The sequence below is a fragment of the Coregonus lavaretus genome (assembly GCF_964263955.1).
Source record: "Coregonus lavaretus genome assembly, chromosome: 20".
In the NCBI taxonomy this organism is placed as follows: Eukaryota; Metazoa; Chordata; class Actinopteri; order Salmoniformes; family Salmonidae; genus Coregonus; species Coregonus lavaretus.
The window spans coordinates 10,208,187-10,222,524 of NC_140007.1; the positions used below are offsets into that span (position 1 = coordinate 10,208,187).

The 14,338-nt window shown below is 41.9% G+C and overlaps 1 protein-coding gene across 1 annotated transcript; it reads right to left on the reverse strand.

Annotated features, from left to right (window-relative positions):
• Positions 1–76: 76 nt before the first annotated feature.
• Positions 77–10,556, reverse strand: LOC311147604 (DNA primase small subunit-like). Its single transcript, XM_084184344.1, has 13 exons — positions 10,327–10,556; positions 3,260–3,417; positions 2,997–3,103; positions 2,753–2,826; positions 2,409–2,545; positions 2,034–2,092; positions 1,662–1,823; positions 1,445–1,529; positions 1,189–1,318; positions 937–1,006; positions 666–772; positions 460–558; positions 77–356 (listed from the first exon to the last, which is right to left on the reverse strand). Exons 1-13 carry the CDS (start codon positions 10,433–10,435, stop codon positions 337–339), a joined length of 1,317 nt encoding a protein of 438 aa, XP_084040470.1. The 5' UTR covers positions 10,436–10,556; the 3' UTR covers positions 77–336.
• Between the last annotated feature and the right edge of the window lie 3,782 nt (positions 10,557–14,338).

The window sequence follows — 14,338 nt, forward strand, 5'->3', positions numbered from 1 at the left end:
TGTTTTTGTGTGACTTGATCATGCCTGCTCTATCCTTGACTCTCTCATGACACACTAAATATATTGAAACAAACTGTAGTATGAAGTCATTTTAATTAGAAAACAACAGGCTACATAAAAGTTTTGCACAACTGTGATTTTAAATCGTTGATAGAGTAAAATATTTGCATGACAATTCTCAAACAGACCATTTGTTTACAGTATCTGTAATGTGTGTTCTCCATCTTTAACTGTCAGATTATGAACAACTGATATGATGGGCTTGTTTAAGATTAGCCAACCATTGTAGGTACCAATCCCAGCAACAGCCATTAATCCGTTGGACACTGCTCAGGGTTAGAAGTCATTTTGAAGATCTGTGAAAAGAAATTGAGAAAAAAAGCCATGATCAAATCTTTTAGATCTGAATGTTCATACTAACAATTGTATTCTTCCACTAAGGACTTTAATTACACTCACCACTCTTTTTAAGATGCTCCCCTTTCCATGAGCGAGCCATCCCTTCCAGGAATTGATCAAACAGTTTCACATACTTCGCCAAGCTTGTTTGTTTGTAGTCTATGGAACCAGAACATTTGTGTTAGTCAAATCAACATGCAATGAACAAATGAATATCAGATCCCTTGGTTCTCTTAGTGATTAATTGCACTCGTCTTTTTGAATACCTCTTCTCTTCCGTCGCTCTCCTGCTTCTCTCTCATTCTCATCGGTGTCTTCCTTCTCCTCTTCCTCCTCTGCTGTCTTGGGCCGATCCAGCTCCTCACAGATCAGACTACAGGGAGATACAATAACAGGACCGGTGAGTATACCAACTGAGAAGAACCACAGGGACGCCACACATACAAACTTTGTGTTTAGCGCTTTGGGAATACATTTTGAATTTGTAAAGCTCTTTACAAAGTTCTTATTATGACAAATTGACTGAGTAGGGCTTACCTGATAGTGGGCACATCAAAGGGGTCAAAGCGATCCAGTTCTCTCAGGTCAATAGGAACAGAGATCCGCCCTTTGGCAAAGTAAGGAACAGGGAGGAAAGGTGTTGTTGAGTGTTGGGCTAATGACATCCTAAGAGTATCTCCCTCAGTTGGATGAGAGCGTCCTTTGACCGTTTCTTTCACAGGCAACATTTGGGTTAAACGTCTGTCATGTTTCAAGCATTACTCTTGCACTTCATGAGTTTTTCCTTACCTGTTTTGGGATGGACGCTGAAGGGGCTCTTCAGCAAGTGGTTGACTCCTTTACTGACGTTCACATCAAGCCGAGGGTAACAGTACTGCAGCATGATCTCCTTCTCAAAGTAGTGGCCCTTGGCAGTCGTCTGGTTGAAGAAAGTAGAGTTGTCATAAGTGCATGCTTGGCTGCCATTAACATCACCATATTGTTGCATTGTGTTATAACAAGGCTTATGTCTTTATTGCACTGTTGTGTGAGCATGGCCACCTACACGTTTGTTTTGGACCAGAGTCTTAAGTCTGCCCCAGCGCTTCTCAGGGTTTTTTTCAGTCTGGAAGTACTGCAGCAGCTCCTTTCTGACATGTGAAGTTTCCGTTAAGGATAGGCATGTTCTCGCTCTCCCTCAACATGCAATTGATATATCACAAAACCTGCTAAACGGTAACATACGGAACGTGTGTGTACTGTATGTACTGTACGCATGTCACATTTCATATTGTGTCATATAATAAAAAAAATTGGCAGAGAGGAAAAGGATATCTTCAGGCACGAGGGCCAGCACTTTGTCTGCAGCCTCTTTGCTGCCCAGTATGTCCTGTCCCACTACAGCGTACTGGGGAAAGTAGTGCTCCACCACCTTTAGGGATTCACTGGAGGGGAAACAGGGGGTTAGAGGTCAACTTGTCATTCAAGATTCAACGTGATGCTGCCCTCTAACAGTTAGACAATGCCTCAAACTAATGGTCCTTTTCTCAGCTATTAGAACCCACAACGTCTAACAAGGATAACACCATGTATGTAACTTGTGAAAAAAGGTTGTAGTTCATTTGGAAGGCTTTTAAAGTGAATCATAATCTTACTTGATGAATGGATGAATTGGGTCTGACAGCACTACTTTCCTCACCGTCTCTTCTCCACCCTGAAGAACCGAAAAAATATTAAATGACTCAATGACCAGGCTACTGATTTACATGAACACAGTGTAAGTTTGCTTACATTTAATATGAAATCCTTTCTACAGTCTTGTTATCACTGAGGCATTTCTTTACGCTCAGCATTTCTTGACTCAAATGAACAGAAACCGAGAAGCGTGAAGCTCCCGCATCACCACTATCAAATATTGCATGTGATTGAGTCTACTGCTCCATTAAAATACAGCCAAGAAGAGTATAACCCTTGATTGTTGGAAACCTCTTTTAGCCTTGTGTGGGTTATGTTATGAGAGGTGGTCTTACCTTGACCAGACTCAGGTACTCAGACACAGCGGAGCGCGCCGCCACAGAGAGCTTCCGGGCGGCCTCGTCACACACCCAGCAATGCACCCCTCTCCTGCCCGAGTACACCCACAGGCAGTGCCGGAAACCAAAGTCATCTGGAGCACCCCAGAAAAAAGGCAACAAACACAGGTAAACATTAAAATGAATCACATTCAGATAACATTACAAAATTACCGATAGAAAAATCCTGGTCCTCTGTTCAAGGTATCACCCATACATAAAAAAAAAGATATGCATTCATGACTGGCTTTGGATAAAGCGTCTGCTAAATGGCAATTAAATTAACCATTTTTTTGACTCACCTCGAAGGGCCCTGTCCAGGATACGGATGGCAATAGTCATCAGAGTCCAGCACTTTGGGCAGATGTCTGCAGCACTGCAAAACAAAAACAGACAAGACTGCTGATGAACTGTCCCACATTCCCAACAAAACGTCAAAGGTATCGTCCCTGAATTAGTCTGTTCTACATTCAAACATACTCCACATCTGTACAATAGAAAAGATGGTGGAACTACAAATACACTTTCTGGCTGTGATCCAAGTACCTGCAACAGCTTCTGACATCATCATAGTCTGTCATATCAATATCAAACACCAGCTCCTTCTCCAGAGCCTGGAAGGATCCAGACTTGACTGTGTTATGCTGATTGGGCTGAGGGTGACAGAAGAAGAGGAATGAACATCAATAAAATATGGACACTTGAGGGACAATAGAGGCAAGTGATTGAGTGAGACAGAGGGTGAAGAAAGAAAGCAAGAATGTGTGTAACAGGTGGTCAGATAAAGACGGTGAGTAATGGAACCCCACCCTGTGACTGTAGACCGCTCCAACGTCAATCTTGTACGGGTTCATCTTCTGCATCTCCTTCTCCAGCTCGTTCTGTGTGCTGAACGACTGATATCGTACGTAGATGTCATCCTTCAACGTGAAGGAGAACTCTCGATTTTGGAAGTAGTTCTTTGTCACTGAGGGTGTTGCAAAATAAAGTTGTCATCATTAAACTTGACTAGTTGTGAACAACTAGCCTTGTAAACACGAACCTCGCACGAACCTCGGCAGCAAAGCTAAAGCTTGTTTCCGAGGTCATGTACAGACTGCTATTTAGCCGTAAGCAGATTTCACCAACCTTTACTTCGCAATACTTTTTTTTATTCTCGATTCGGAAGTCACCTGTCTTCTAAACGCCCATGGCCAGTTGCAGGGGGAACGTTTGAATTTAAAATGCTCTGTTATTGAATTAAATAATGTTTTGCGCCATGAAGTAATCCAGCTATGTATACGTCGCCATTTTGTCAACTTCTGATCGTCTCTCATTGATCAAGACAGGTGGGTGTCCACTAAAGTTGTCAAAAGGCCTGAAAATGTTTGCCCGGTTCGGCTTAGCCCGAGCCCGACCCCCACCCCCACTCAAGTCCGATGTCACAGAAATGTAATGAGCCCGAACCCGAAACCCCCCCCCCAGATTTCTAGAAAACAGTTGTACCTTTACCCAGTCCATGTTACCATTGTGCATAACAACAAATTTCACCAGTGGGCTATATAAACCATTGAGAAGTATATTTTCGATGAAAAGCGAGTAGAGAAACGTACCTTAGTTATGATCAACATTTGTTGAACGTGTCGGGCTTTATAAAACATCCATATATTCTGAAATAAGACAGATCTAGCTGCTGTTGCCCATTTGAGTGTTTGTTTAAAACTGATTCCATAATCCGATACGATATAAATGGAGCTCCAAGCCTCACGCAATATGTTGAAAAAAGCAGTTTAAATATTTTTGCTATGCTGTAAAAGGCTTTTACAACTTGATTTCGTTAAAACATTACTTAAATTTGTTTAGGGTTGTTTACACTGTTCCAACCGGTAAAAAATAAAATAGGCTACCTGTTTGTTCTTAGTGTTCTTGTAGTTATTATTATTATTATTATTATTATGTATTACTATTATCATTATTAGGTCTAGTAGCCTTGTATCTATCTATCTATCTATCTATCTATCCACCATCGAGCTGTGAGAGCTGCATCAAGCCAATGCCTGATTAGGAAAACTTTTGGATCAGTTATGGGTCTACTTTCGATAGTTTACAAGGTCCAGCAAGGCACATTAGCAGGGCAGTTATAGGGTGTATTTTGTTAGGATGTATTGGTGTTAACAGATGCCATTGGAATTATGGGCTTCTCCTGATTCTGAGATGCACTGCCTGTCGTAGTCTCGTGGATCATCATTCTCCCGAGTGCACAGCCTATTCGTATCGCAGTTAGAAACATTTAAATCAGAAGAATGTTTGATCATCCTGGTGCCGGTAGTGGCTACAGCTGCTGTTGCTGCAGAGAGAGACGTAGTAAAAAAGATGCGCAGACACGGACAGACAAGGCCGGCCCAGTATAAAACCATCAGGGCCCGTCGGGTTCAGGTTGAAAATGAGAACTCTAGTGTCCATGTAACTCGATAGTTACATTTCGCGATATTATAAAACTCCAGTATTTTTCATTCTATAGCTTGTTCTCCATCTTCTTTTTAAAAATACATGTTTTCAGCACTTATTTCCCTGACTGATCAAAACTCGTAAAAGGTAGCTCGAAAATCTGCTGCTTACGGCTAAACAGCAGCCTGTACACGACCTCAAACACAAGTTTTAGCTCTGCCGCAGAGTTTCGTGTTTACAAGGCTAGCTTGCTAGCTAGAGTAGGCCAATATTAGACTACTGTTTAAATATTTAATTACTTAATGAGAAAAGGTTGAAGGGCATTCCATAGCGACTGCGTTTGAGAGGACTCATGGTCCAATCACCGCAGCATGTGTTCAGCGTCCGAAGTTACAGCCATGAACGGTTGACGATTAAGATTGGAGAATCGCCGTTTACCCCCTCCCCCAAATGAAAATGTAATATGGCTGGCAATGTTTGTTCTGACTTTGCACGCACACATTTCTTCTACTTTCCCATCTGGGGCAGCATGGTGACCATATTGCGAGGCTGATTAGCTAGACAAACAGGTGTGAAACACAGACAGGTGTGGCGCAAAGTGAGAACACAACATGGAATCTGTTTGGTTTTGATTTGGGTAGCATCTAAAAACTGGAACCGGAACCGTCTACCGATTATGGCTGTAGCTTTGGACACGGTCATAAACTGCACAGCACAAACAGTAGAAATCGGAGAAAATTGGGTGCGGCTAAACGCCTTTTGGGACTCAGTGATTTTACAGCTGAGGCCTTGCAAGGAATCCTGTTGAAGAATGTTCCACCCTCACAGGCCTGAACCTGACGGGATTTGATTTGAATTGGACTATGACTGAAGGTGTGGGATGGGCTTTTTATTGTGTCTATTTTTGTATAGTGCCTGATGTCATTTTTTCCAACCTTTTATTTCGAGTAGGATACAGGGGCAGCGTTATGGGTGGGCCTGGCCCGCCACAGCGTACCTCATTGCCCATCCAAATAAAATATTGATAATTTATTTCACTGAGATGCACGCGGAAAGAAAGATGCATCAATCTCAGATAAAGCATCCCAACGAGCGAAACAGCTGTCCTCTGTCTCAGTATGTGTAGCCCATGTATCTGATGCTATCTGGTCAAAAAGAGTATGGCATGTCATTGTCTTTTTGGCCAAACAGCATTGGCTACATTTAGTAAGACAGAGGGGCGCAGTTTCACTCGCTCTGATGCTTTCTCCGGTGAGATAGTTTCAGCCATGCAAATTGGCAGGTGCACAGTGCACCGTTCGGATGCAGGAATTATTTTGGACAAACATGTGAAGGTAACCTACTTTTTGAATAGGCGGCACATCCAATAGGCTTAAAGTAAATTGAAATACATTTGCCAAAATTATATATTTACTCCTGTCTGTACAAAATAAAATCATTCAAAATACTTCACCTGAGACCATGAGTTAGCCACAGAGGATCATTAGCTTCTTTAAAAAGAGATTTTATATACGTTTTGTTCTATGAGATAATCATCAGTTAACATCACTGTGAATTTTGAAGCATTTATGTAATTCAAAAAATTACAACGCACATAAAGGCTTCATAATTCAGCAGCATACCACCCTGCATCCCTCTGCTGGCTTGCCTCTGAAGCTAAGCAGGGTTGGTCCTGGTCAATCCCTGGATGGGAGACCAGATGCTGCTGGAAGTGGTGTTGGAGGGCCAGTAGGACAGACACTGGTCTAACAAAAATATCCCAATGGCCCATGGCAGTGATTGGGGACATTGCCCTGTGTAGGGTGCTGTCTTTCGGATGGGACGTTAAACAGGTGTTCTGACACTCAGTGGTAAATAAAGATCCCATGGCACTTACCGTAAGAGTAGGGGTGTTAACCCCGGTGTCCTGGCTAAATTCCTAATCTGGACCTAATAACATCATGGCCACCGAATCATCCCCAGCTTCCAATTGGCTCATACATCCACCCTCCTCTCCCCTGTAACTATTCCCCAGGTCGTTGCTGTAAATTAGAATGTGTTCAGTCAACTTACCTGGTAAAATATGGGTAAAAAAATAAATAACCATAGAACAAAACGTATAAGATCTTCTAAGCCTGTGTTAACCTCAAACCTTATTTTTGGCATTTAATCCAAAACCCTATTCTTTCCTCATATGAATGGCTGAACAAACCAGAGGTAACTCATTTTGGGTTTTTAGGACTACAAGCTGACAAGCGCTATTTGGGCAGCGCACGTGACAATAGGCCTAGCTGATTATTGAGTTGCGGCTGTCAGCGAAAAGCATCCAAAATATGTATGAAGAAATGTGTTGAGTATATTTTTGTTGAAACAAGGGCAGCGGTGTGTGGCGAAGATATTGGGTATCTCTCCAGAACGCATGTGCTCAGCTCTCCAGAATGTGCTCAGCTTTTGCCCGCCAATTCTTGCGCATTCATTATTTATTTGTGTGGATTGTTTGCCCTTTGTTTATTTTGATCAATTCCCCATTACATACAGTACCGGTCAAAAGTTTGGACACACCTACTCATTCAAGGGTTTTTCTTTATTTTAACTATTTTCTACATTGTAGAATTATAGTGAAGACATCAAAACTATGAAATAACATATGGAATCATGTAGTAACAAAAAAGTGTTAAAATTAGATTCTTCAAAGTAGCCACCCTTTGTCTTGGTGACAGCTTTGCACACTCTTGGCATTCTCTCAACCAGCTTCATGAGGTAGTCACCTGGAATGCATTTCAATTAACAGGTGTGCCTTCTTAAAAGTTAATTTGTGGAATTTCTTTCCTTCTTGATGCGTTTGAGCCAATGTTGTGTTGTGACAAGGTAGGGGAGGAATACAGAAGATAGCCCTATTTGGTAAAAGACCAAGTCCATATTATGGCAAGAACAGCTCAAATAAGCAAAGAGAAACGACAGTCCATCAATACTTTAAGACCTGAAGGTCAGTCAATATGGAAAATTTCAAGAAAGTTATTTCAAGTGCAGTGTCAAAAACCATCAAACGCTATAATGAAACTGGCTCTCATGAGGACCACCACAGGAATGGAAGACCCAGAGTTACATCTGCTGCAGAGGATAAGTTCATTAGAGTTACCAGCCTCAGATTGCAGCCCGAATAAATGCTTCACAGAGTTCAAGTAACAGACACATCTACTGTTCAGAGGAGACTGCGTGAATAAGGCATTCATGGTCGAATTGCTGCAAAGAATCCACTACTAAAGGACACCAAATCAGAAGAGGAGACTTGCTTGGGCCAAGAAACACGAGCAGTGGACATTAGACCGGTGGAAATCTGTCCTTTGATCTGATGAGTCCAAATTTGAGATTTTTGGTTTCAACCGCTGTGTCTTTGTGAGACGCAGAGTAGGTGAACGGATGATCTCTGCATGTGTGGTTCCCACCTTGAAGCATGGAGGTGTGATGGTGCTTTGCTGGTGACACTGTCTGTGATTTATTTAGAATTCAAGGCACACTTAACCAGCATGACTACCACAGCATTCTGCAGCGATACGCCATCCCATCTGGTTTGCGCTTAGTGGGACTATCATTTGTTTTTCATCAGGACAATGACCCAACACACCACCAGGCTGTGTAAGGGTTATTTGACCAAGAAGGAGAGTGATGGAGTGCTGCATCACCCGACCTCAACCCAGTTGAGATGGTTTGGGATGAGTTGGACCGCAGAGTGAAGGAAAAGCAGCCAACAAGTGCTCAGCATATGTGGGAACTCCTTCAAGACTGTTGGAAAAGCATTCCAGGTGAAGCTGGTTGAGAGAATGTGTGTCCAAACTTTTGACTGGTACTGTATGTCCCCAGTAGTAAAATGTACCGTTAATCCCCATAATTTGGTTACATTAATTTCTGTTAATGCATGTATTAATTACAGTCATTTACTGTTCTCATTCTCAGAGTGGAAACTTTGTTTGCAGAGTTCACAACCTGCTACACTTGTGAAAAAACAGTTTTGGTTTATTTCATAACCATCATGTACAAGTTTTGGCAATTTTTTCCATTGTGTTTTGTTTGGAGTGCTCCTAGCCAGCAGATCCGACTGATTAACACAGTGTCATGTTACTTTTCAAAGTATTCCCGAAAAACCTTATGTTGCCATTGATAATATATTTTACTGGGATTCAGTTGCTAAGGATTCACACTCTTCAGAGGCATAATGGACTTTACAGTGTCCTTCTATTGAAATAGTGGCCTGGTAAACAAAACCAAAGCATGGGTTACTGTCATATCTTATAATAATAATAATAATAATAATAATAATAATAATAATAATATGCCATTTAGCAGACGCTTTTATCCAAAGCGACTTACAGTCATGCGTGCATACATTTTTTTTTGGTGTATGGGTGGTCCCGGGGATCGAACCCACTACCTTGGCGTTACAAGCGCCGTGCTCTACCAGCTGAGCTACAGAGGACCACATCTTGTACATAAACTGCTTACAGGGTAAGGAAATCAATGTCATTTTGTAATTTGGGTGAACTATCCCTTTTAACACTGGGGGGCAATGTTAAATGGATAGTTCACCCAAATTGCAAAATAAATAAATTATAATCACCTAATAGCAGGAACAGCACCATCTAGTGGTCAGAACATGGTCAGATCTGGATGTAGGATGGGACATTAACCTAACAACTTCAATGACTAACTTCTCTGAACAGGGGGAAAAAAACATCACCAAATTCACTGGGACTACATTACATAGGATGAAGAAACAATACTCAGCTCCATACTACTTGTCAGACATAGAGAACTGATACTATATACACTTTTTTTTTTCTAACTCAGTTAGAAAAAAAGTTGTCCAAATCGGATGTTGGGTACTATATTTATTGAATCCTATAAATTAAAATGGCAATTTGGGTTTAATCAATTAGCTTAATTTCACAGAGATCAAATTATATTTCAACAAAATGTTGCAGGAATGCTAATCTTATCGCTTTCTAACTACATACACGACTTTAGAACAAGCTGAGATGGTGGGTGTCAAAATCCTCTTTCTTGTGCTTTTTGAAGAGGAACGACCCCCAAAAGGTAGTGGAATGGGATGTCTTAGTGTGTTGTGTGAAGAATCCAACACTTTTTGGTGAATCTTAGTATTGTTTTTTTTACCAACTGCATCCGACCTATGCATAGCAGTAATGAGTAATTGCAGAAGAAGCATGCGCACTTGGTCAAAAACAATACTTTTTTTCGGATGCATGCTACTTTTTATTTAGAGATTTTTGGGAAATACAGTTCATAATTTACCGGTCATAACGTCAGTAATTACGATGGTTGCTCAGCGAAACGCAATTATTTGGTAAATTCCCAACGTATTTTGACATTATTAAGCTTAAAAAGCTGGTGAATGGCTGGTCTCCTGTAAACCCAGATTCTAGTTCAAGAGCAGGCTAGCTAGCCAACTACTCACCTCCTCCATAGTTCAGCCACCGGTAATATTGAGAGAAAGGGAAAAGTCGGCGGTAGTAGAGAGGCAATAGGTCCGGTAGAGAGGCCTGGTCGTAATCAGCAGCTGGCATTTCTGAAGTTATTATGCAAATGTCTAGATTTAAGTTAAAACAATAAGAAACCGTCAAAAATGTTGATAGCCGACTGTACACCGCAGTTGTTTGACTGACATTTGAGCGCGCGTGAAACTCTGAAAGTAGACCGGAATTTCCGGAAACAACACAGAACAGGCGATGAGGTTTAACGGCGGTTGGCATCCAATATGTTGCATTACCGCCACCTACTATACTGGAGTACAACTCCCTTATATATTGCTTGAAAAGTCAATAAATGTTTTTAAAGAAATACCCTACCATCTAACACTACACTCACAAATTCAAAAAGAAAGAAATAATACTATTTATAAAATAAAATTAACATCACCCTACTCCACTATTTAAATCTATTTATTCCTACCTCATGCCCTCAACCTGAAAGGATGGGACATCACCACTTCTTACCACACCCTGTAACTCTTCTGATGTCAAGTCTCGCACACCCAAATACCTCTCCGCAGCTGCCACCACAACCTCGATTTTCTTCGACTTACGTTCCATCCCTGCAGTACAATTAATAACCATTGCTATAAATGTACTGGTACAGATCTACTACTCTCACCACTCCTCCCCCTTGACCCATCTTCCTCTACTTTCTTCACTGCCTCAGTATATGACAACTTCTGCACTACTCTTACCCTGGAAACCTCAACCTGCCTTTCTCGCACGGGACATGTCTGATCCCCAGCCCCATGGGCACCCCTACAATTAGCACATACTACTACTTTCCCCAATGCTACACATTCCTTTGTCTCATGCCCTTCTGCACACTTCTCACACCTTGGAACCTCCCTCCTACACACTGCTACCACATGCCCATAAGTTTGACACCTGTAACATCATAATGTATTCGGCACATAAGCTCGTACAGGATAACTTACAGTGGGGAAAAAATGTATTTAGTCAGCCACCAATTGTGCAAGTTCTCCCACTTAAAAAGATGAGAGAGTCCTGTATTTTTCATCTTAGGTACACGTCAACTATGACAGACAAATTGAGAAAAAAAAATCCAGAAAATCACATTGTAGGATTTTTAATGAATTTATTTGCAAATTATGGTGGAAAATAAGTATTTGGTCACCTACAAACAAGCAAGATTTCTGGCTCTCACAGACCTGTAACTTCTTCTTTAAGATGCTCCTCTGTCCTCCACTCGTTACCTGTATTAATGGCACCTGTTTGAACTTGTTATCAGTATAAAAGACACCTGTCCACAACCTCAAACAGTCACACTCCAAACTCCACAATGGCCAAGACCAAAGAGCTGTCAAAGGACACCAGAAACAAAATTGTAGACCTGCACCAGGCTGGGAAGACTGAATCTGCAATAGGTAAGCAGCTTGGTTTGAATAAATCAACTGTGGGAGCAATTATTAGGAAATGGAAGACATACAAGACCACTGATAATCTCCCTCGATCTGGGGCTCCACGCAAGATCTCACCCTGTGGGGTCAAAATGATCACAAGAACGGTGAGCAAAAATCCCAGAACCACACGGGGGGACCTAGTGAATGACCTGCAGAGAGCTGGGACCAAAGTAACAAAGCCTACCATCAGTAACACACTACGCCGCCAGGGACTCAAATCCTGCAGTGCAAGACGTGTCCCCCTGCATAAGCCAGTACATGTCCAGGCCCGTCTGAAGTTTGCTAGAGTGCATTTGGATGATCCAGAAGAGGATTGGGAGAATGTCATATGGTCAGATGAAACCAAAATATAACTTTTTGGTAAAAACTCAACTTGTCGTGTTTGGAGGACAAAGAATGCTGAGTTGCATCCAAAGAACACCATACCTACTGTGAAGCATGGGGTGGAAACATCATGCTTTGGGGCTGTGTTTCTGCAAAGGGACCAGGACGACTGATCCGTGTAAAGGAAAGAATGAATGGGGCCATGTATCGTGAGATTTTGAGTGAAAACCTCCTTCCATCAGCAAGGGCATTGAAGATGAAACGTGGTTGGGTCTTTCAGCATGACAATGATCCCAAACACACCGCACGGGCAACGAAGGAGTGGCTTCGTAAGAAGCATTTCAAGGTCCTGGAGTGGCCTAGCCAGTCTCCAGATCTCAACCCCATAGAAAATCTTTGGAGGGAGTTGAAAGTCTGTGTTGTCCAGCGACAGCCCCAAAACATCACTGCTCTAGAGGAGATCTGCATGGAGGAATGGGCCAAAATACCAGCAACAGTGTGTGAAAACCTTGTGAAGACTTACAGAAAACGTTTGACCTGTGTCATTGCCAACAAAGGGTATATAACAAGGTATTGAGAAACTTTTATTATTGACCAAATACTTATTTTCCACCATAATTTGCAAATAAATTCATAAAAAATCCTACAATGTGATTTTCTGGATTTTTTTCCTCATTTTGTCTGTCATAGTTGACGTGTACCTATGATGAAAATGACAGGCCTCTCTCATCTTTTTAAGTTGGAGAACTTGCACAATTCGTGGCTGACTAAATACTTTTTTCCCCCACTGTATATATCCTAACTTCACTTTGTCGGGCAAAGACTCAACTTCAAAACTCAAAAGAACAGACAATGACTCTTCTGTTTCCCCACTTTCGCCACCCTGTTTGTATCGCACCAAACGACGAGCATCACAAACACCGGGAATCTTCCCCTTCAGTTGGTCAACTTTTACATTTACTGCTACCCCAGTAATCACTCCTTTCAACGGCGCCCTTTTCTTGAGAGCAAAACAATTCAAATTCCTTGCCCCCATTTGTTTAATTTCGAACGCCTTCTCCCTCTGACCAACAGAAACACAAACAATTATCACTAGACCACTTCTGGTTACCCTCACCGATTCCACTATACCCAACTATTTTTTCACCCACACTGAAACCACAAATGGGTCAGCCAAAAGGCAAGGGTCCACTTTTTCCAAAATCTTCACTCCTACTGTCACAGACTCATTTTTATCCTATGCTTCGGGCTCCGAGTACTTCACCACACCTACCACCTCCGATACTTCACCCTCATTCACTTCCATTTGTCCTCAGCTCACTCTGCTTACATTTTCTACCACTCTTCTTAAAACAAACCTTCTCCCTTTTCCCCACCATTTTTATCTTCCTCCCTCTCTCTCTTAGACCTCCTCTGCCTCTCTTTTTCCCTCCATTCCTCCTCCATATTCCAAGTATAAGTTTCCTTATGATAATACTGCACTTCTCCTGACATACATCTTGTTCTTGCTTTCTCAAGGGACGCCATTTACAAGGCTCTCCATCCAAATCTTTGTCTAAAGTTACTTGGTTCGCACCAGGGGACTCTGGCATCGCTGCCTTTCTCTCAATTTTCTTATCTTGTTCTTGGCTAACCCGTCCGAAAAGTTCAGCGCTCTCTCGCTTCGTCACCACAAACATACAGTACATTCTTATTTTTTTCGAATCCCTGTGCCTTTCTTCATCCCTGTTCAGTGATCATTCACAGCAGCTCAAATTGAGAACTTTCCAAATGCATGTGTTTAATTATCTGCTCATTTGTGACACTGAATACAATCATTTTCATAAGATGTTATCATTATCCATGATTTGATCTTCCTGACAGGCATGGTGCAAAGTGACTTCAATCTTATTTAACTCTGCGTGGCTTGACAGACTCACAATTCATTTTAATATGCTCTGGTTTTAAACATTACTTTCAGTTTATAAAATGGTGCTGCTGATGGAAGTCTACTGCTGTGCATTGGCATTGACACAGGCCTAAATGGTGCTGGATTGCATTTTTCCTCTATGACCATCAGATGGCGATGCAACGTCAGATAATCTCTCGCTGCAGGATTGACCTCCATACACACCCCTCCCCCACGCCCACCACACTGCAGTTTCTCAGCAGAGGAGGTCGATTGGGTAGATGTGCCCCTGTTACCGGA

Excerpts from the sequence above, each read along its gene's own strand:
- LOC311147604 (XM_084184344.1), bottom strand. The coding sequence starts at position 10,435 with ATGCCAGCTGCTGATTACGACCAGGCCTCTCTACCGGACCTATTGCCT. Across the intron at positions 1,530-1,661 it reads TATATGACACAATATGAAAT|AAAGGAGCTGCTGCAGTACT; the intron begins GTGACATGCGTA and ends TTCACATGTCAG. Across the intron at positions 559-665 it reads AGAGCGACGGAAGAGAAGAG|ACTACAAACAAACAAGCTTG; the intron begins GTATTCAAAAAG and ends CTGGTTCCATAG.